This window comes from Zalophus californianus, chromosome 9 (genome assembly GCF_009762305.2).
Source record: "Zalophus californianus isolate mZalCal1 chromosome 9, mZalCal1.pri.v2, whole genome shotgun sequence".
Taxonomy (NCBI): Eukaryota; Metazoa; Chordata; class Mammalia; order Carnivora; family Otariidae; genus Zalophus; species Zalophus californianus.
The window spans coordinates 3,418,682-3,440,968 of record NC_045603.1 but is presented as its reverse complement, the minus strand read 5'-3'; the positions used below and the strand labels follow the sequence as shown (position 1 = coordinate 3,440,968).

Here is a 22,287-nt window from a genome sequence, read left to right as displayed (position 1 = left end):
TGGTCGGGAAGAGCCCCGGAGGTCAGGGGCGACCGCCACAGCTCCACGTCCCATCCCGTCCCCCTCCCCCTCCCTTCCCCCTCCCGCCCCCTCCCCCTCCCGCCCCCGCCCCCTCCCTTCCCCATCCCCCTCCCGTCCCCCTCCCCCTCCCATCCCCGCCCCCCCCTTCCCCGCCCCCCTCCCGCCCCCCTCCAGTCCCCTCCCCCTCCCATCCCCATCCCCCTCCCCCTCCCGCCCCCCTCCCGCCCCGTCCCTGTCGTGTCCCTGCCCCCGTGGGTGGGAGGTCGGTGGGACCGGCCACCTTTTGAATGACTAGCTGCGCAGTTTCTGCTCAGCAGGAAGTGGGCCCCCCTGTTCCCGCGTCAGAGGAGAGAGACATCGACGACCGGGCCGTGTGCTGCCTCATCCTGTGCTCCGTGCACCACGATGACTAAACACGTCACCGCGAGGGGAGCGGGCAGGATGCCTGTCACTGGGTCGAGTCAGGGGGTCCCAGGCTTTGGGGAGGGAGGCGTTGGCCTCGAGCCGTTTGCTCAGCAAAAGCGAGAACTCATCTCTGGAGGGAACCGGCCAGAAATGCCAGTTGGTTTTATTTCTGGGGCTGGCTGTGCCACCAGGAAAGGAGACTCCGGAAAAGGAGGAAGTCTCCTTGCGGCTTCGCCCGGAAGGGGGACGAGCACGTTTGCAGGGCTGCGGCCTCGGGTTGGCTCTGGCTGGTGGGTGGGCTTCGTGGCGGGGGCACGGGGGTGAGGGCGGGGGGGGGGGTCTGGGGGGGGAAGGAGGGCGTCCGTCTCTGCTCCGGCCGGTGCGTGGGGGGGCAGCTCCGGGGCTGAGGTGCCGGCCTCCACCGGGGGAAGGGCTGGGCGGGCCGGGGGGCATCGTCGGGGAGGCCCCGGTCAAGGGGACACGGCTCCTGGCCGCCTGGGCCCCCGCGTCTCTGACATTGCCTGCGGTTGAGAGCCTGCCTGCTCAGCGCCCCCGCGGGGGGCTCGGGGAGGGGCTCTGTGTGTCCACACGTGTTCCCATGGGCCGGGCTGGAGGCCGCCACGTGGTGGAACCCGGCCGCACGCGGAGCTCTCGCAGGTGAGCGTCACGGGGAAGGGAGTTTGGGGGTGGCCACGTTAAGGAAAGTGTGGCTTCTCGCCGATGCTGGCGGGGGGGCCGAGGGTCTGTGACGGAGGAGGCGTCTGGGGCTGCCTTGACCTTCAGACGGAGCTGAGATCCACGGAGGCTCTGGGGTTGCGTGTGGGTGTTGGCCCTCAGAGGAGCGGACGGGGAAGCACCAGAGCCCCCAGCCGGGGCGCCCAGGAGCAAGGCTGTTGTAACATGAAGCGCCTCACCTCTCTTTTCCCCACGAAGGCAGCCACCGCCCCCCGCCGCCCCCCACCGTCCCCACTGACCCCCACCGCCCCCCGCCGCCCCCCACCGTCCCCACTGACCCCCACCGCCCCCCGCCGCCCCCCACCGTCCCCACTGACCCCCACCGCCCCCCGCCGCCCCCCACCGTCCCCACATGAAGCAGACAGTGAGATGGAAGCCACCTTGGCTGGCTGCACATTCACCTGAGCCCGGTCCTCGTGAGGTGGCTCACAGAGCCCATCCCCAGGGCACCTGACCGAGCCGTAACCACCCCCTTGGGAGAGGAGTGCTCCCACCCCTTTACAGGGCTGTCCGCCCACGAGCAATTGGTTGACAGGTCACTGTGAGGCTCACTCTGAGGTTCATCCACGGGCTACTCCAGTGAGTCTCGGCTGAGCACCTGCTTATGCCAGGCCCACCACAGGAGGGTCAAACTGAGCAGAAAGGAGTCCCATGGGAGGAGGTGGAGCGTCACCCTGCAGGGGTGACAGAGATGTCCACCCAGGAGGACAGAGATTTCCCACTGCCAGGGGGTGCCTGCCCTTTTGGAAGAGGGTCCCAGGGCCCCGCCTGTGTCAGGACAGGAGACCCGCCTCCCAGGGGGCCCAGGATCCAGCGGGAGCTGTGTCCAGGCTCGCCCCCTGGGGCCGGTATACACAGAGCTGTGTTCACAGGGGCGCGCCGGGATGTCTGCCTGGGCCAGGGTGTGGCTGCTCTGCCAGGCAGTGCTCCTGCTTGACAGGGCCCAGTGCATGATACTTGCCCCGTGAGCGTTTGCTGAGGAAGTTGTGTGCGAGCGGGTGACCCCTCCAGGCAGCTGGGCCCCGCAGGGGGCTGAGTGGAAGGCCCCGCAGGGGCTGGGGCTCTTGGGCTGACAGTATGTTAGGGCTGTGGGTCCCTCATCTCCGGAGTACGCCTGCTGCCTCCCAGCAGACGCTGTGCATGCGAGGAGCATCACAGGCGGGGACTTGTCAGGATCAGAGTCCCCAGGGGCCCTGGCACAGGCTGGGGAAGGCTGAGGCCTGAACCATGGGGGCTGGGTGCAGAGGTCCTTCAGATGCCGACCCCTTTCCCCGCCACCGGCATCTCGCCGTCCAGCTCAGGGCCAGTCCTCTGCTCTGGCCGCCGGGCGTGTTGCGTGACAACCTGGTGCACTGTCCTTGCTCACCTGCTGACCGTTCCCCATGTTTTCAGGGGCTGCTCCTGGGGCCAGGCTGGGTCCTGGGCTGCCATAGACAGTAAAGCAAATGGGGGCTCTGGGCCTGCGTCAGTGGCGCCTGCAGATGAATGTAGACTCACAGTGTTCATGTTTGCTGAGCCTTTCCCTGTAGACCTGTGTCACCTCTAGAATGCCCTTTCAGCACCCTGAGGAGGACCCATGAGGTCCCCGACAGGAAAGAGCAAGACCCATGAGAGAACGTGACAAGATGCTACGTTCAGTTTGTGGGGAGCATCAGGGAGGTTCCTCAGGGAAAATGGGGGAGGGGCATCAGCACGTACAAAGGTCCTGGGGCAGTCAGACCGTGGGCATTTGAAGCCCTAAAAGGAGGTCCCGGCGGCAAAGATGAAGGAAGAACAGAGGGAGACACAGCTGGTGAGGTGGAGTGGGGACACTTGCTGAGTGGTTGGATTTCATCACAAGCCGCTGCTGACTTTGAGGCAAGACAGCCGCAGATTCTGACTTAGGCTTTCAGAGGAACCTCTGACTGCCGTTTGGAGCTAGATTTGAGGATGTTAGGGGGCAGCTGGGAATCAGGGTAGGAGCAGAGACCAGCAGAATACATGGGTTTGGGGGTAGTTGCAGGACATCCCAGCTTGTGTGGTGGCGTGCCTGACACAGGTCCCCTTAGCCGTAAAGGAGCCTGGCTGGCTACCGTGAGAGGGGTGGGGGCACACAGCTCTGTCAGCAGGGCTGGGGGGCCTTGGCCGGGCTTCCCGCAGCCCTTCCTGTCACCTGCCTCCCTGGCCACCCTTCCCTTGCTGCCTGGCCGGTTGGGCTCTGTTTCTGGGTCTAACTGGGCAGAGGCCACCCCCTCCTCTCAGATCTCCCCTTTACATGGCCCCTTATGGACCCTGTTCAGTGCCCCAGGGGAAACGTGGCCATGGGAGGCCACCCTGCTTCACCCCAGGATGGAGGGGATCTCGGGGGGAAACCATGCTGTGGGAGCCAGGAGGAACCGTTCCCTGTGGGCTTGGCATGGCATCCTCCAGGCCCCCTGTTTGGAGAGGGCCTTCTCCCGATGAGTCTCCGGAAGAGGCCCCCCGCAGGGTCAGCAGGGTGCTGGAGGATGCTGGGGTGCAGGTGCCCAGAGCGGGGTGGGTCCCCGCAGGGTGGGTGCACAGGAGGGCCCTGAGCACTCCAAATATTTACTGAGCCAGTGGATGCCAGCACTCAGCAACCCTCAGTGCTTCTCACTGGTTAGTGACAAAACTCAGCAAGCCACGACCTCTCCAGGCAGGTGGTGTGGCCTGGGCTGTGCAGGCTCTCTTGAGGCAGGAGGATCTTCTGACCTTGGGCCTCTCAGCCTCCCCCTGTGCTGTCTGGACAGGGAGACCTGCTGCTCACGCCCAGTCGTGCTGTAAGCCCGTCTGTGTCTGGGGCCTCTGGCTGCCGGACTGACCTTGGCCTGAATTTCGGGGGCTCGGGCTCAGCCCTGTGTCCCCAGGTCTGATGAGGCAGCCAGGACCAGAAAGGAAGCTGCTGGGTCCCCCCGAGCACCTCCCTGCCCCCACCCTAGAGAGAAGGTTCCCAGCCAGCAGGGCTCCCTCCAAGCCAGCTGTCCTTACTGCCCACGTCCCTGGGAGGGTGGGGCTTTGTTTGGGTCGCTTGTTCATCACAAGCGTCCCGGTGCACGAGGCTGTGGAGCGGCGGGACGCAGATCTGTCACGGGTGACCGCTGACTGTGGCCACCCGGGGCTTGACAGCCTGCTTCAGTCCCGCCTGGGCCCCAGTGGGCCAGTCCCCGCAGATTCATTTGGCGACTTTGTTTGCTAAAAAGGGGAAATGCGATCATCAGCTTCCGACAGATGCTTGTGGAGGAGGCTGGTCCACAGTCTTGGCCCTCGGCAGCCCTGCCAGTGTGGAGAGGTGTCTGTTCAGGCTGTGTTACTCTCCGTGGGGGTTCATGGCTGGGCCGTGGCACGTATCCGGCGCTGCTGTGGCCGCATCCCCCCTGCACCTGCCTCTCCCTGCAGGGTAGTCGGGGCGTCTCACCAGGTACCTGTGTCCTATTTGGACATGGGGAGCCTAGCCCAGCCCAGTGAGGCAGCCGGCTCTCTGCCCCTTACGCTTTCATGGTCCATCTGTTCCCCGTGGGTGGTGACCCCTCCAGGAGATGATAGAGAACCTTCAGAAGTCAGGGCTGACATCCAGAAGGTGCGGGATGGGGGGCAGAGCAGAGAGGGGGTGAGCCCCATGTCGTCGTCGGGCTGTGACGAGAGCGGGTCCACTGCGTGCCCGGTTTAGAAACAAGACAGAGCCATTCCCAGTGTGACTTGGGTTCCCATCTACAGGAGCCTTAGGCCCGGAGGAGATGGCCTAGGATTTCCAGATGGACCCCATTGCATTTTATCTTGATATAAACGTTCGGTAATTGGGTTTGCAGAGGACTCAGCATAGTCCTTGAGAATTGAAAAAGTTGCCCGCAGCCAGCTGTCATTCCCTGAGTGTGGGGTGACCAAGTGGCGGGGGCAAAGGATCTGCCTGCAAGGACAGCCAGGGTCCTGTGCCCCTGGGCGGTGCCCACTGACCAGGGTTCGCGCCTTAGGAACGGTGCGGTAGGCAGGGCCTGCTTGCGGCTACCGCGTCCCCCAGCACAGCTGCTTGGTCGGAGCCTCGGAGCGGCCCTTGGGTCACGTAAGAGCTGCGTGGAATAGTGTGTGTGTGGGCTTTGCGGTGTGGATGGGCTGCAGGGTGAGCAGGAAGGCTGGCTGGGCAGTGTGGGGACACCCAAGAAAGGCTGAAGTGGGGCAGGCAGTTTGCCTGTCAGCACGGTGTCCCAGCAAAGAGCCTGGCTGGGGCCGGCCCCCTGAGCTCAGGCCCTGCTGTGGACCGGATGTCTGTGTGCCCTCAAAAGCATATGGGGGGTTAGGAGGTGGGGACCCCGGGAGGTGATCAAGGTTAGACAAGGTCGTGAGGGTGGGGCCCCCAGGATGGGGTGAGTGCCCTCAGGAGAAGAGGAGGGGACACCCGAGCCCTTTCTCCCTGCCGCGTGAGGCCGTCACAAAGCAGCGCGCACCAGGCTTGGCCAGCCCCCTGACCCCTGACTTGCAGCCTCCGGAACTGGGAGGAATCAGGGTCTGCTGTTCGGGTCCCCCCAGTCCGTGGTATTTTGTGCTGGCCGCACAAACTAAGATATACCCACCTTCACTATATACGGTGTCAGAAACGGGAGCCCTCACTTGCGCGCAGATGCTAACTGGTGGTCACCCCCGGGATGGACGGAGGCTGGAGTCAGATGGAAGGCGTAGGGGCCTCTGCGTGGCCTGCAGTGTGCTGTCTCTGGATCTGGGTGTCCAGTGTGTGCAAATGCAGTGAGGCATCCACTTAGACCTGAGCCCCCGTGTGGGCTCCACTCTGTGGGAGTTCTTTCTTGCTGTTGCACCAGAAACCGAGGGCCTTAAAATAGTGTGTTTATTTTCTTACAATTCCGGAGGCCAGAAGTCCCGCGTATTGAGGGTCACATGTTGGCAGGGCTTTGTCCCCCCTGGAGGATCTCAGGGAGAATCTGTCTCCTTGACTTGTCTGGCTTCGAGAAGCCGCCCGCGATCCTGGGCTGCGGGCCCCTTCTGCTACCCTCGAGGCCAGCAGCCTGGCACCTACAAGTCTCTCCTCTCCCTGACCTCTGACCCTCCTGCCTCGTCTGAGGAGTTTACATAATGGTGATTACGCTGGGCCTGGATGTAACCAGGATAGCCCCCCGTCTCAAGGTCCTTTGCTTGATCACGTCTGCAGGGTCGCTTTGTCCATGCAGGGGACACAGCCCCAGGTCCCCGGAATTAGGTTGGGACCTCTTTGGGGACCATCAGTATCACATATTACAGTTAAAAACTACAACTGTGTGTCCCTTGGTTTCCACCTCTCCTGGAGTAAACGTCAGGTCCTTCTGGCTCTGCACGTCCCGCCCCCCACCCCCTCTCATCTGTGACTCCTCCCCTCAGCTCCCAGGGCCCTCCTGTCTCAGGGCCTCTGCAAGGCTGTTGCTGAGCCTGCCACCTGCTTTCCCCAGGGATCTGTCGTCTTGATATTTGTCCCATCCAGGTCCCCACTCGGACTGCAGGAGCCCCCTGCCTGCCCTCCCACTGTGCTCCTGGGTCATCAGCACCCGGGTGGTGGGAGCTGTCCATCTGCCCCTGGCAGGGGCTCGGCTCTGTGGCTGAGGCCTGTGGACCACACCTGGTGCGGATGTGTGTCCCGGCGATGTCCACTGGGTGACCAGGTGCCACCAGGATCCCTTTCTCTGGGGCATCCTGGTGGTGGCAGTGATGTGGTGAGATGCCTTTCATGCACGTGACCTGCACCCGTTTTGTTTAGGACAGGACTCCTCACTGTTGCTTCGCCCCAGCCCTCACCCCCACCGTGTAAGAGGAGCCCCGATTAATAGTCTCCCTGCAGGTGTCCCCCCAGAGAGGAGCAAGAGAGCTGCTACAGCCCAGCAGGTGCAGACAGCGCCCTCTGTCCAAGTGCTCTGAACACCAAGCCTGCCCTCGGCACCTGTGCCGCTGGAGGGGCAGAGCGGAGCGGAGCGCAGGTCACCTGGCGGTTCTGTCCCCTACAGAGGAGGAGCTCCGGAAGCTGAGAGAAGAAACCAACTCAGAGATGCTTCGACAGGAGCTGGACCGGGAGCGGCAGCGGCGGATAGAGCTGGAGCAGAAGGTCCAGGAAGTGCTGAAGGCCAGGTGAGGGGGGGCCCAAGGCCCCCACTGCCCGCTCAGGCACTTCCTTGCCTGCCAGCCCCCCACAGGATGCAGGCACCCCCTCTTGTGCCATCCCGCCGCACGCAGTTACCCCCGGGGTCGCCCACCACAAATGGTCACCCTCCTCCCCGCAGGGTCCCTCCTTCCTGGGGAGTGGCAGCTGCCGCCCCAGCTTCTGGAGGGCATGACGTGGGCCCTGCTGTGGGATGGAGCTGTCCCCGTGTGTGGCCGCCTCTTGCACCCCACGCCTCTGCCGGCACGAGCTGGGCCGCTGCCTCACGGTGCTGCCGGTGAGGAGCGGGTCCTTCCCGCAGGGTATTAGTAGGTTCTGAGAGCCGTGCTCTCCCTGCCCTGGTAGAACCCCCAGGGGGCTCCCTGTCCGTCCACACAGCCTGCAGGCTGGTGGCCCGGCAGACGAGGCCACTGCTGGGACAGCCCAGCCAGAGCTGGTTTCTCTGTGCGGTGGACGAGGGCACTGTTACTTTCCAGTGTAGTCTCCGGCTCTGGCTCTGAGGACACCCACACTCTGGCGCCTCGATGCATGGGGTTCAGTTGGTGGAAAGGAAGTGCCTCCTTGTTTCACGGCCAGACGCTGGCTTCCTGTCAGGTCTTACCCGTGGTTGTCAGCCCCGGCAGCTGGTGACATCTGGTTCTCTTTGGAGGAGGGCTCTTTTATTTCGTGCTCTGGAGGCATTTTTGACGACTCCTGTGTGCTTTTGGGCAGCCTGTCCCCTCAGGGCTGTTGTGGGGTTCTCTGGGACTCCATGTGGGGGCCTTGAACTTGGTAGGGGAGGGACGCACCCTACTTTGACGTTCCTCCCCGGCTACGAGGCCGGCAGCCCTTTCCAGACCCCAGCACATGGGCCTCAACCCGCACATTACCTGATGATCCTTCACACGTGGAAATCTGTGGATGTTTTCATTATGCAAAGGGGTGCAGCCGGGGACCTGACCCACGGATGCTGAGAGATCCAGGGACTGGCGCTGTCCCAGGTGTGTGGCCGGCTGTGGGTGCCTTCTCCACCCGCCAGCCACGGCCAGCCTTCCGTGGCATGTCTCAGCACCGTGTCCCCCACAGAAGTCGCTCTGTCCGGTGCCGATGTGTGATTCTGTCCAGCTTTGCCCAGAGCCCTTGGCCAGAGGTGGCACATCCCCTCTGGTGTTGAGAGGTGCTCGCCCTGAGCTGACCTCTCTCTGTGCCAGGGCCCACGCCTTCTGCTTCTCACCCTCCTGCCCAGCCCAGCCTCCTCACTCCAAAGCCCCTTCCAGTTCTGAGGATGCAGAGGGACCAGCTGGGTGGTCACAGTAAAGGAACAGGCCAGGACTGAGGAAGCTGAAGGTCCTGGGGCACACTGTGGGGCTGCTCCCTGCTGTACGTGGGGTGGGGTTTAGGAACCTTCTCGAAATGGAGACCTGAAGGGGAAAGTACAGGGAGAAGCAGGTTCCATGCAAGTGATGACCTCTTCCTTTGTCACCTTGATGTCTGTCTGGGGTGGCCGTGGGCTGTCCCCGGCAGGTGAGCATATGGAGGGGGACCCCTTTCACATGCACACACACACACACATATGCACACACCCCCCCCCCCCCCCCAAGCTGCAGGTGAGCTGCAGAATTGAAACGTGGTCATTAGAGTTTATGTAAACCTTTGTTTTGGTTTTAAAGAAAATTCCCGGAAAATCATCTTGATTGGAGCTTATCTGTTAGTAGGCAAAGGCCTTTTCTCATTAGGGGTCCAAAAGCAGCATGGAAACACCGCCCTTCTGACTTAACCATCTGTGGTCGGGCCGTGCCTGCCACCGCCCCTCTGCCCGTCCCGCTCCTGGGCTCAGCTGGCACACTGCACTGAACCTCACTGGGGGCCACGGTGTGGGATGAAAGGGACCCTGGTGACAATCTAGTGCCCCCAGCCCGGGGAGAGGGGTCGGGGGCAGAGTGACCCCGGCGCCCGGCCCTGGCATCATGCTCCTTGCAGGCTTCGGTGCCCTCTGGCCTCGGGTGACTGTAGGCCAGAAAATCCGACTTTTAAAAAGCAATTCAGGCACATTCCACTCCAGGCTTGTTTGGTTGATCGTTGAACATTAGCGTAGGTTGTTGAGAAACATTTCAGAGAATCCAGTTGTTGGAAATACAAGGCCCCTTTTTTCTGATTCAGTGAGGTCACCCTGCTCACTTCCTGCCTCCTCGGGAGCTGCAGTTGGGACTGCACGCCCCGAGTGTCGTGGGCTGGAATGTCCTGGCGCACCGTCTGCCCTGCTGCCTGTCTGTCTCCTCTGTTCAGCACATGGAACAGGCACTTACACATTCCGTATTTGGGATGATGGGAAGGGGGTACAGGTCCTGCAGACTTCCTTCCCCGAAGGCAGCTTGCAGCCCAAGAAGGTCTAAATACTTGTGTGTCTCTAGTAGGAATTGTGTTAGAAAAAACACAGCCAGTGACCGTGCACACCAAACAGTAACAAGCACAGGACCCCAGGAAGCCCCCACTTGTGTCCCTCAGGCATGCGAATCCTCTTGGTGCCCAAGCCCCAGGCTTGGGTTGTGGGGCCAGTTTGTTAGTGCTTCTCAGGTGGGCTGTATCTTCCAGAACCTCCAAGCTGGGCACAGACATCCTGGTCCGGAGGCCGTGACTCCTGCCTGGGAATGGGAGGCACTCAGCTGGGTCCTGGCATCTCCTGTGTGCCCTGGGCCCCTCTCCTGTTCCCAGTAAACCCCCACTTGCCGGTGGTCGCTCTGGGTGTGGACAGTTGCTTGGGCAGCCTGGCCACAGGGAGGGGCGGGCGTGGAGTCCTGGCCCCCTCCCCCTGGCCCGTGGCGCCCTTTTCCAGGACTCCACGTCTGTGTTGTCTTCCCCGTCCATTGCTTAGTGAGGCTGCAGGCTCGCCCACCCTGCTTGTCCCCAGCTTGGCTTCCGTGCTCTAGGTGACAGTCACGGGTTTCAGGCCTGCAAATCAGGTTGGCTCGCAGAAGGGTGGCATGAAATCCCGCTGTGTGAGTAGAGCAGAAACCTCGCCCCCTCCCTCACTGCACTTGAGGGTGCGCTCGGGCCAGGGGTCTCCCAGCCCTGCCATCTGTGTCCTGGAAGAGTCTTCTGTGGCCCTGCAAGACCCTGCTGAGGTTTACCTGCGGCACCGCTTTTCCCGCATCCTGGGGTCCCTGCTGGACTGGGAGCCCCAGGAACAGTGTGGTGCGTCCGTGGCCCGGGCCAGTGCAGAACAAGGCAGGAGGGTCGGCTGTGGCATGAGATGTGGCCTGGCCAAAGCTCCACCCAGGGGCCGGGGGCTGGGCCAGCTGTATCAGGCTCTGTAGCTGAAAGCCGGTTCAATAGTTGGGGCCTGGCAGGTGGACAGAAACTCCAGGAGAGCGCTCTGAGACCGGTGAGTGCTGTGGTCTGTGGTGGCTGGGCCATAGGGGCAGGAAGCCAGGCAGGTGGCTGGCATGGGCCGAGCTGGGACCTGGGCACAGCTGTCCAGCACAAGGGGTCACCCAGCCTGTGGTCTTGAGTGCTGCTTGCTGAACGTGTCCACTGATGAGCATCTTTTTATCAACAGGCTGGTTAGTTAGTATAAGGACTGTTCTGAACTTAACAATGAAGAAGCAGATGTGTTCATAGGAGAGGAAAGAGTGGTACATTTATGAGATTTTTTTATTTGGTTATTAAAAAAAATCAGAAGAGAGCGTGCCCACCGTGAATGCAGCTCTGAGCTGCCTGGCCTGCCCCGTGAGCAGTGTCGGAGCACTGAGCCCCCAGAGGGGGCCCCGTGAGCTGAAGCAAACACTCGTGGGCGGCAGGCTCCCTGTGAATGCTAGCACCTTCCACAGCCTGCACTCACAGTGTTTTTGGAAGTAACGGGATTCTTGCTTCTTCTTCCCTGTCTTTAAGATCTGAGGAGCAGACAGCCCAGCAGCCTCTGAAGGGGCAGGCCCAGGCCAACAACGGAGCAGGTAGGCCCCGCGGGCAGCCGGGCCGGGCGGTGGGGTGCGTGCTGGTCCAGCGCCCGTCGGGCTGGCACAGGCGTCTGCAGCTGTGAGTCGGCGAGCTGTCACAGCGAACACAGTCGTTCAGCGAGACGTGGTTTTATTTTCCCGTAAGAAGACCGCACGGCCCCCTTTGCAGACCTTCCCGACAGAGACGTAGTGTCCCTCGTCACATTGGCTTGGTGGCTACTGACCTGGTGGCCCGTGTCCAGAGACTGGCGGTCCTGACAAGGGACGAGTGGGCAGTGGGGGTCGCCATCCGTGGTCAGGATGTGCCCTGGACCTCCCCGGGTCAGGACGCACAACCCCTTTCTCTGCACCTTTCCCTGTCACCCTGCGCCTGCTCTTTGTCTTACTCCCCCGTCTGCCCTTCCTAGAGCTGTCCTGGCAGCAAAATTGGATTTTCTGTCCAGCTCTCTAGGGGCCCCGACCTGTGGTGGGCCTGGCCTTCCCGTCTCCCGACCGAGGGCTCGTTCCCACAGGCTAACCCCTCGCGAGCACCCCCTGCCTGTGCCGGGAGCTCATAGCTACACAAGAAGGGCCTTAGGATTAAGCCCGTCTCATACACAGGTGAGGAAACTGAGACCCAGGAGGCGAAGCCTCTTCAAGGGGCACCTGCCACATGGAGGCCCAGCTTGGACCGCAGGCAGGTCCTGCCTTCCACAGGGGGAGGTGGCCCCTTCCTGGGGACCCCGGTGCGGGACCAGCAGGCCGGCCGGTGCAGGTGAGGGATTGGCAGCTGTGCCCCTCGGGTCATGGGCTCCATGCCCCAGACCCAGGATCCATGCCAGGAGCAGCACAAGAGACCCCAAGGCCCCCGCTGTGCCCCCTGATTGATGAGTCTCCTGCACACGTGGGAGGTGTCAGAGGAATGGAGGGTGGAAGACCCCAGCTCTCCGGGTGCCCAGGCTGAGGTCCTTTCTGTAGCGGTGGTCACTGGTGCGGTCAGCTCTGCATGGGCCGAGGGAGAGGACGGGTGCTCTGTGCGATGCTCCCCACCCTGCAGCCAGGGTGGGCGGCCGAGGGGGTCCGTGGTGCCTGGAGCCTGTCTGCTCAGGCAGCACGCCTGGCCTAGACCTGGGGCGAAGCAGACTGCAGCCCTGTCTGACTTCACGTGTTTAAATGTTTTTACATTTCTGAATGGTCGGAGGAAATCAAAAGGATATGGGTTTCACGTTTCAGCATCCATAGTGTGGTTTCATGGGAGCATGGGCAGCCCTGTTAGATTCCGTCCTGTCCACGGCTGCTTTGCGGCCATCGAGGTGACTGCCCACCCCTGCCCAGCCCCGCGCTGAAAACATTCGCGCCCCAGGTAGGGGTGAGCAGCCCCCAGGCCCTCCCTGTTCCTTCCCTCCTTGAGAGGTCTGCCTCTTCGGCTCTGTGTGCACAAACCTCAGCCCCTTGGCGAGCACCAGCACGTGACCACCTCTGTGCCCTCCCTCTCCTTACTCGTGGCGGGCAGCGCCCCCTGCGGGCGACGCCGTACCCTGCAGAGCACCTGCTCTGAGTCTGTGATGCGGGTCCCTCTCGGAAGGTCTTGGCTGTGGTGAGCAGAGGCCACTTCCTTCACTGGGGCCCCCACCAGGACACAGCCTGCGGCACACATGCCCACTGGCTGTTCCTCTTGTTCCCGCGGGGTTCGCGGGAGTGAGCCCCCCCGCCAGAGAAAGGGAGGGTGACACAGACCCCAGGGCCTGGGATCCGGCGGAGGGCAGCTCGGCGTGGGTGTGACCACGGAGACCCCGTGTGGTCTGCGGTGACTGCCGGGCCGCGCCGTGGAAGTGGTTCAGGCTCCGTGTCAGGGAGCACGTGTTCGCACCCCTCCGTCAGTGCTCGTTTGCCCCCACCCTCCTGGCTTCACCGGGACCCTCATCCCCACAGACCGGCGCAGCCAGGGGCTGTGCCCCCGTGTCCAGAAGTGGTTCTACGAGAAGTTTGGGGAGTACGTGGAGGATTTCCGGTTCCAGCCCGAGGAGAGCACCGTGGAGACGGAGGAGCCCCTCAGCGCCCGGAGGTGGGGGCCCTCGCGGAGCTTGGGGGGGGGCGGCCACCGGGACGTCAGAGCCAGGCCCGTGTCTGAGTGTCCAAGTGGCTGCGGCCAGGGTTGCTCCTGGGGCCGGCCGAGCCACCTTCCTGGGGGAGGGGCCTCCTTGGGGCGGGGAGGGCAGCTGGCAGGGCTCCGTGGCTGGCGGCACTGCTGTGTGCCCCCGCTCAGCGCTCCTGCTTGTGCTTTGTGACCGACGCCGTGTGGGGACGGTGGTCTGGGGGCTCAACGCCCACGGCCCAGGCCTTCCTCGTGGGTCCCACACCCTCTCAGTGAACAGCTCCCTGTGCCAGGCCGTGTTGTAGGCTCTGGGGGACTCAGGTTCAGGGGACGTGGGCAGGAGACCAGGGACGGTTCTGTAGGTGAGGACCCCCTGCCCCAAGTTAGGGAGCAGTGGCGACATGGCCCCTGGCGTGGCCCCTGCGTCTCCGGTCGCGCTTTGCTCCCCACGTGCCAGCAGAGCTCCGTGGTGGGGGCAGCAGGGACGCGGGGCTCAGGAGCTGGTGCTCACCTCTCTCTCTCCCTCTCTTAGGTTGACGGAAAACATGAGACGACTAAGTGAGTCCCTAGCGCGTCTGTGAGCGGCCGTGGGAGCTGGGGGGACCCCTGAGCCGCGAGCGTGTGGGCGGGGGGCGGGGGGGGGGCTCTGCAGTCCTGAGCTCAACGGGACATCTTTTCAGACAGGGCTTCCCGGGGAGTTCTGAGGAGGAAGGCTCCCGCTGGGAGCGTGTCCAGGGCCCTGCCCTGTCCATCCTGAGCAGGACAGGATGGGGCCAGCACTGCCCGCCCGGCCCCGAGCCGGGGGCTCAGTTTCCCTCCAGGCCTGGGAGACCCCGTGAAGGTGGTGCTTTCCCAGATACTTGCCGGAGCCCAGGCGATGCCGAGGACCCCCGCCCCAGCTTCCCCTTTCTTGTGTCTGCGGCTCAGGCATGGGGGGCAGGGAGCAGATAGCTGGCGTGTCCCCACGGCGACAGTGGACGGCGCGTAGCACCCGGTGTGGCTGGGGAGTGCCAGCAGAGGGTCAGGCACACGAGGAGCCTGAGTCATTCGGGGCTCCCTTTGCTCGTTTGGTGCCTCCCCCACCCCCGCTCCTGCCCCCCCTGCCCTCCGGGTGTGCCCGAGCGCTGGCCTCATCGTGGTCTGTTCTGTCCCTAGAGCGCGGCGCCAAGCCCGTCACCAGCTTCGTGAAGAACCTCTCTGCCTTATCCGACTGGTACTCCGTCTACACGTCTGCCATTGCCTTCACCGTGAGTGCCCCCGTGTACCCTGGTAGTTCCTGGGGACACACGCACCTTAGCTTCTGTCTGGAAAGTGGGTACCGTGTCGCTACCCAGTCGAGGGGTTGCTGCAAGGAACAGGCAAGGGCACTGGGCGCTCCGGGGGCCGGCCCGTGTCTGCATACAGCCCCATGGCAGCGTTCTCAGGAACAGGCCTCTGTCCGCGCTTTAGTCCGCCTTGCTGGACGAGTCAGGGAGAGGACCGTGGGGGGGCTTGTGTGCGCTCCTCCCACTGGGTGCCTGGGGGAGGCTCCTGCAAGCGCCCCGTGGCCTGGAGGCCGAGCTGAGCCTCTGCGAGCCAGCAGTCCTGGGGAAGGGTGGGAGAGCAGTGCCCGGCATCGGGGTGTGCTCTGGGGAAGACAGACGGCGCTGCTCTGCCTGGATGGTCCCGTGGCCGCCATCCCCAGCCCCGCACAGGGAGACCCTCTTGTTACTGGGAGGAGGACACAGGCTGCCCACCTGCCTGCCAGGACCTGAGGCCAGAGAGGGGTGACCACAGCTCCCAAAGTCCCCATTTCTGCATTCTGGAGGTTCTGAGACCACCCTAGAGCCCCCAGCCTGGCTCCAGCCCCAGGGGGAGACGGGCATTTTGCACACACTTAGAGCAGGACTCAGTGGCCTGGCCCCAGCCCCGCCTTCACCCCGGGGCCCCGCCCTCACCCCGGGGCCCCGCCTTCACCCCGGAGGCCCCGCCCTTACCCCCGGAGGCCCCACCTTCACCCTTCAGGAGCCCTCTGCTCCCTGAGGCCTTGGGTACCTGGGTCCTGCCTGTCCTCGCCAAGGGATGTGCCCACCATTCAGACCCACCTTCCAGGCCTCGGCCTGAACCCCACTGCATTCCCTTCTCTGCCCCTTTTTGAGCGTCTGCTCCATGCCGGCAGTTCTGTGCCAGGCTGGTGGGCCCTGAGGGAAGGGGCCCGAGCCGCACTTAGCCTGGCACACGGCACGTAGGGGCTTCTCAGCCGGCGGTCGGTCACCTTGCTCAGCTGTGCTGAGTCCTGGTGGTGCTGCGGGCTCCAGCACACGGGAGCCGCCCCTGGGGCTGGCAGGGGCCTCTGTTCTCCTCTGCCCTTTCCAGGCCACATCCAGTGGCTGCCTCCCTGGGGTGGCCCCCTCCCTAAACTCCCAGAGCAGCTCCTCCCAGGGCTTCTCTGTCATGCGTTCCCTCCTTTGCGAAGACGCTGGGGGCCTGGGCTCCCCACCTCCCAGCATGGCTGGACTGCCTGGTGGGGCGGAGGGCGGGGGGCGGAGGGGAACGGGGAGGGATGTGGCCTGTCAGGCTGCCTGACTGTCTCTCTCCCCCCGGCTTTCTCTGCGAACCCACAGGTGTACATGAATGCCGTGTGGCATGGCTGGGCCATCCCCATGTTCTTGTTTCTAGCAATTTTGAGGTTATCCCTCAATTACCTCATAGCCAGGTAGGTGAGCTGCTTTGTCCTGCTTATGCTGCAGGGCTGTCTCCCTACTACACACACAGCCGTGGCACTCCTGAGCCGGGGCTGCCTCTCACACGGGGGTTTGGGGAGCGGTCCTCTGATAGGCTAGGCTCCCGAGCCCCCAGGAGGATGCCCACCCCCACTGGTCTGCGGGAGCCAGCAGTGGGTGGTCATCAGACTCCCCAGCGGCTGTTTGTCTCAGAGGCCCATGTGCACCTGCAGGGGGTCACCCCAGCCGCTCCTGTTCCTCGGCTTGCTGGGGCTGCAGAGTCTTTGTGCCCTGGGAGGCCCTGGGATTCAGAGGGAGCGTCCTTGAAATCACCAAGCCCAAGCAGCATTTTCTCCGTGCTCTGTGAGCACCCTCCGGGGGTCTCTGTGGAGAACCCCTCGTCCCCAGCTGCCTGGTCTGTCTGCACCCGCGGCTGCACCAGCAGTGAACTTCGGCCCCACGGCAGGCCTGAGGAGGGCCCCAGCAGTCCGATTTTTTTTTTTTTTAAGATTTTATTTATTCATTCATTAGAGAGAGAATGAGCATAAGCAGGGGAAGGGGCGGAGGCAGAGGGAGAAGCAGACTCCTGCTGAGCAGGGAGCCCGACACAGGGCTGGATCCCAGGACCCTCAGATCGTGACCTGAACTGAAGACGGACACTTAACCGACTCAGCCACCTAGGCGCCCCTCCTGCAGTCCGCTTTGTACTCAGCTGTTCCCCAGGTCACACTGTTAACATACAATTTTCCTGGGTGCGTTTTTCTGCCTGCTTAAGTTGCTTCATTTGAAAATGTTTTTTGTAGGGAAGAATATCTTTACATACCCAGGAAGGGGTTATCTGTGCCCAGACCAGGTGTGATTAGTGAAAGTACTCGCCATTACTATTTTGCTGAGTTCTTTTGAAAGACCTATCTGTTCCACCTCTGGGCCCCCAGGGGAGGGGCCCGTGAGGGTGACCTTGAACTGTCCATCCTCAAGAGCCAGGGAGCAGCCCTGGAGGTCTTGGCTGCAAACAGAGGGGTTCTGAAGCCCCTTCTGTCCTGCGCTCCTTCCCGTCGGGGGCACAGGGCTGGGGATTCGATGTCGTCCCTCTGTGAAAGGAGTGTGACGGTCTCCTTGCAGGGGCTGGAGGATACAGTGGAGCATCGTGCCTGAAGTCTCTGAACCAGTGGTAAGTCCTGGGAGGGTGAAGGTCTCTGTCTTCACCCGGTCAGCCTCCCCGAGCATCTGGATGCAGCTGGGTGGGTGCCCGGGGGAGCCCTGCCTGGCAAGTAGAGTCAGGGAGCAGAAGGCCAGCCGCCCCCCAGCACGGAGCCCTGGACGGCCACACTCTGACCCCCTGCCGGCTGACACCCCCAGTGCCCCTTGCTGGCCCCAGCTGGGCTGCAGGGGAAGCAGGTCGCCGTGCCCTGGCCTGTCCTCCCTCCCAGTGGGGATGATATGCTGCGGGGGGCACCCGGGGGCCTCCGGGACCGGAGGGTGAGTAGTGCAGGGCTCAGCTGCGGTCCGCTGGGCCCCAGCACCCAGGAGGCCCTTGGGAGGTTCTCGTTGAATGAACTCAAACAGGAGGAGGTCACGCCCCCCTTCTGCCTCATTTTCTCTACATGCAAAGTGAGGGGTAGAGGGCTACATGGTCTCGGACGCACCTTTGCAGATGAGCCATTGAAGCGTGACTCCCCGCTGGCTTGGGGGCTGCCACTGCCCACCCACCCTCTCAGGCACCAGGGGGGCGTCCGCTGGGACAGCCGGCCCCTGCTGTGGGGCGGGGGGGGGGGGAGCACAGCGACCTGCTCCTGGGGCTGCGAGGCTGCTAAATTCTGGTGGAAATTCTCTCTCCGCTTTGGCTGCAGGAGCCTCCAAAGGAAGACTTGACTGTGTCTGAGAAGTTCCAGCTCGTGCTGGATGTCGCCCAGAAAGCCCAGGTGCTGCTCTTGGGCTCCGGCCCGGGGACGTCTCTGCGCCAGCCCTGGCCCCCAAACCCCAGGCCTGGCTTGTCTCTTGTCAGCTGATCGGCCATCAGCCTGCCCGTCGATCCCTTGGCAGCACCCAGGACGGCTCCAATTGGCGGGAGGGTCTAGGCCGACGGCTGGCACCCTGGAGGGTGGGGAGACCTGCCGAGCCGGGGCCGAGCCAGCTGCTGGGAGGGGCACAGCCTGGGTCCAGCATGCGTGCAGTTCCCTGGGCTTCGTGGGGACCCACCACCCCGCCCTCAGCCTGCGAGTGGCTGGGCAGGACAGCGGGGCTCTGTGCCCACCGCTCCCCCCCCCCCACCAGCTGTGGCCTCACGGCGGCACCTCTGGCCCCCTGACATTGTCACCGTGTGGACCGTGGTCCCGGGGCCTGTGGTGACTGCGGTTTCTACACACAGAACCTCTTCGGCAAGATGGCCGACATCCTGGAGAAGATCAAGAAGTAAGTCCTTGACCCCCCAGCCCGCGGTGTCAGGGGTGCGGCCCCGTCCCCGGCTGAGCCCCCCCCCTCCCTTCCAGCCTGTTCATGTGGGTCCAGCCTGAGATCACGCAGAAGCTGTACGTCGCGCTGTGGGCGGCCTTCCTCGCTTCCTGCTTCTTCCCCTACCGCCTGGTGGGACTGGCCGTGGGTAAGAGGCGCCGCGCCCCGGGCCAGGGCTGCCGCACAGGCGAGGGAGTGAGGCGGGGGTCCCGGCCTGCTTCCCACCAGAATGTCCGCAGACGCACAGGCGTCCGGAGGCCGGCTTAGCGCACACCTCGAACAAGCTCATCCTCCGCTTCCAAGAGACTCCCCGCTTTTCCGCCAAAGCAGAGGGGCTGGTAGGCGTTGGGTACGGACGACAGCCAGCCCGCTCGGGCTGTGAGGGGTCAGGCCGAGGGAGGAGTGACGTAGCGGTGGAGATGTCACGGGGGGCGGTGGCCTCAATTCTGCGGGGTGAGGTCCGAGCAGAGGTTGAGGTTTGCGGAGTCTGCTTCGGGCAGGTCAGGAACAGCCCTTGGTCGGGGTGGGGTGGGCAGGGCAGTGAGGGGCGTGAGGCAGGCCGGTGGGTGGGCTGGTGGGGGCCCTGGGTTGTGGTTGGAGCCCGACCCCCCCCCCAGTCGTGGATGGACCAGACAGTTGGAGGGCTCAGGGTTTGCCCTGAAGGGCTCGTAGGTGATGTTGCCATCCGGGGCCCACAGGGAATGGGAGGGGCAGCCTGGGGGCGGGGTGTTCAGAGCTAATTCGGGGGTGGGGAGCATGCAGAATTCAGGGAGCCGCCGGCCACAGGTCTGAATGTGCGGGACGTGGCCTTTGCCTGTATTTCAAGCCATGGGGTGGCAGGATGACTTGAACTCCCCCATGGGTTCGTGGAACCGCTGTACTGAACCCCTGTCTGGGGCTTCTACAGGGTAGGGAGAAGGCGTGAGCAGGTGTGGAGGCTGCCCTGAGGCCAAGGCCATGGTCCTGTGGCTGCCCCAACCCACGTGGTCACCTATCCCAGGAAGCTGCACCCTTCTCTCCAGGCCAGACCCCGAGTAATGACCCACTGTGGGGCCTCGGTGTCCCCAGCCTGGAGCAGGCACAGGGGACTGCATGGGTGGGGGCGAGGGTGGAGGGCTAATCTGAGCTAGGACCTTGTGCTCGGGGGTCGCACAGCGTGGGGGCTGTCCCCACCTGCCCACCACCCCTGGCATGCAGCTGGGGCCTCGGTTGGCCCTCCCCCTGCACACCTTGCCAGGACAAGTGGCTGGCAGACAGCGTGGCCTTGGGGGAAAGGACTGACACCAACCAAAGTGAAATGCCCTCATCCTGTTTCTCGGGGGGCCCAGGCTGGCACACGAGCTCTCTGACCCAGGGTTGGGGGGGGGGCCCCGGCCGTGACGGCTCCCGGCCCATCAGTTCAGAGGGCAGCAGGCTGGGGGTGGGTCTCTCACGCTTTCCTTCATGTCATCCTGGGGGGGTGGTAAGTGGTGGGCTTGTTTGCGAGGTTGGTGTGATCAACAGGAGCCACCTGAGGGTCCTGGGTGGTGAGACATGTAAGTGGACCCCCCCCGTTGCCTGGGTCGCCTCACCCTCTTGCTTCCCCTGCCCTGCGCTGGCCACACCCGGGTTCAGGGAGGCTGGCTGTGTGCCCTGGGCAGAACAGGACTGTTGCTCTTGTCCCCAGGGCTCTACGCTGGGATCAAGTTTTTCCTCATTGACTTTATCTTCAAACGCTGCCCGAGACTGCGAGCCAAATATGACACCCCCTACATCATCTGGAGGAGCCTGCCCACGGACCCCCAGCTCAAGGAGCGCTCCAGCACCGCCGTGTCGCGCCGGGTAGGCTGGCCTCAGGTTGGGGCAGTGGCCCCCAGGCCCACACTTGCTGCTCCCAGTGCGTGGGGAAGCTGGTGTCTTTCCGATTTTGTGGGGCCCTTGAAACAGACACAGTGCGGCGAGGATTTCCCCATTGCCTGGCACTGCTGTTTCGGAGGGCCCAGCAGCCCCGGGCGCAAGGTGGCCACTGGGGAAGGCCATGCAGTGCTTACAAGCCAGGCTGGAGGCCTCGTCCCGCCTCAAAGCCCCTCAGACCTTCCCACGGACTTGCCCGAGCCATGCTGGCCCCCAGGCCAAGGGCAGGCAGGGCGTGGAGTGCTGGCCATGACTGCCCAGAGCTTGGGGGCCTTGAGGGAGCCCTGGGAGCTACCATCCGGCCCTCTGTTCCCCGGCTCTGAGGCTCGGGCCTACCTCGTGCCCACAGGCTGGTACTGGGCCTGTATTTTATTCATGGTGGAAGGCCTTTGTGGGTGGTTACCGGGCCCTGGGCCGCAAACCCGGACATAGAGAACAAGCTGGCCTAGGTGTTCTCCTCAGGGTCTCAGATGAGCGCAGGAGGTTCTGGGTTCCTGTAGGACCCTTGGGGAGGTCCGGAAAGGCTTCCTGAAGGAGGTGACATTAGATTGCTGTGTTGTGTGAGTGTCGTCTCGGGAGAGGGTGTCCAGTGACCCGGTGATGGGAGGGAAGCTCTGGGTCAGGTGTGGGTCAGGCTCCCCAGGTTCTGGGACAACAAAGCTTATTGGAAGCCCACACTCATCAGCAGGGTCTCTGTGAGCCAGCAGGTGGGCTCTGGTCACGCAGGTGGAGGTGGGCCTGAGGGAGGCGGTGCAGAGGTGGACAGCCTGGCTCCCTGAGGGCGCGGGAGGGGTGGTCGGGACAGGGCCTTCCGGGGCGTTAAGACCACTTAGTGTTGGCCAGACTCAGGAGAGACTGAAGGGGAGAGAGGCCGTGGGCAGCCCAGGGGGCGGCGGGCGAGGGAGACCCCGCCAAGGGGTGTGTGCTCGCAGCTCGGCTCAGCCACTGTGTGAGCTCGCACCACGTGGACCCATTCGTCGCCTGTCTTGGTCACGGTGTGTCTGTTGTCTCCTCTCTGGTCAGGTGTCAGGCCATGACATGGTAGGGTGTCCGTGTGGAAGCCTCTTCTCCACGGGGACCTGATGCTATGCATTGCTGCGTTGTGACTCTGACCTTTCAATGTCACTTTCCGAGGCCCACGTCCCGGCCAGTTCCGATTTCGGAACTGCCTGCAATGGCCTCTGTGCCGAGCACCTGGCGGCCCAGGGTCCGGGGTGCAGGCTCCGGAACGGCCATTTGGGGTGGGGACGCTGCTGGGGGAAGAGGGGCCCTCCCGTCTGCTGTGAGGCTTCCGTGCGCCAGAGGAAGCGGGGCTCGTGGGGTGAGGAGTGGCCCCCGGCAGGGGCTCGTAGGGGTCCGCACACCGCATCTGGGCATCCGTGCGTCACTCGTCTGTGTGAACAGTTGGGCGAGGACGCACACGGCCCCCTGCCCCCCACCCCTGGCTGGCGTGGCTGATGGCAACACGCGTGCTCTTGGCAGCTACAGACGGCCTCCTCCCGAAGCTACGTCTCCAGCGCGCCCGCCAGCCTCAACAAGGATGAAGACACTGGCCGCTTCCACGGTACCAAGAAAGGCAATTTCCACGAGATCTTTAACTTGACGGAAAATGAGCGACCGCTGCCGGGTACGTGTGCGCGGAGTCTGTGGCCCGCCCTGGCCGGGTGGGAGGCTCGCCCCTATGCTGGGCCCGGCGGCAGGGGCCGGCTCTGGGCAGGCAGGCGGGAGGAGCCGGGTGTGCTCCTGGGCCGCTCGGGGGGACCCATCCTTCTGCAGTGGATGGTTGCGCTGCAGGAATTCAGAGGGTCCCGCAGAGCGCGGCTCAGAGCTGCTCCCCAGCTGGGGCCTCGCACGAGCAGGTGCGGCCCCCGCGCACCCGGCCGTGACCTGGTGGATGGCAGCTGGGCGCCCAGGGAGCTGGGCTCTTCCAACCGCCTGGCGGGCCGC

The 22,287-nt window shown here is 63.8% G+C and overlaps 1 protein-coding gene across 6 annotated transcripts in view; it reads left to right on the top strand.

The window, feature by feature from the left end:
- Window positions 1-22,287, top strand: part of GRAMD4 (GRAM domain containing 4) — a 76,622-nt gene that overhangs the window by 48,067 nt on the left and 6,268 nt on the right. For 5 of the 6 annotated variants that reach the window (XM_027595007.1, XM_027595009.2, XM_027595008.2 and 2 more), the window contains 12 exons: window positions 7,137-7,257; window positions 11,156-11,217; window positions 13,132-13,264; window positions 13,827-13,852; window positions 14,450-14,541; window positions 15,898-15,989; window positions 17,119-17,167; window positions 17,847-17,918; window positions 18,365-18,408; window positions 18,486-18,595; window positions 20,114-20,268; window positions 21,823-21,967. In XM_027595007.1, coding sequence (XP_027450808.1) covers window positions 7,137-7,257; window positions 11,156-11,217; window positions 13,132-13,264; window positions 13,827-13,852; window positions 14,450-14,541; window positions 15,898-15,989; window positions 17,119-17,167; window positions 17,847-17,918; window positions 18,365-18,408; window positions 18,486-18,595; window positions 20,114-20,268; window positions 21,823-21,967 — 1,101 coding nt within the window. The remainder of the gene's footprint in view (window positions 1-7,136; window positions 7,258-11,155; window positions 11,218-13,131; window positions 13,265-13,826; window positions 13,853-14,449; window positions 14,542-15,897; window positions 15,990-17,118; window positions 17,168-17,846; window positions 17,919-18,364; window positions 18,409-18,485; window positions 18,596-20,113; window positions 20,269-21,822; window positions 21,968-22,287) is intronic. The other variant, XM_027595006.2, reaches the window with a different exon arrangement.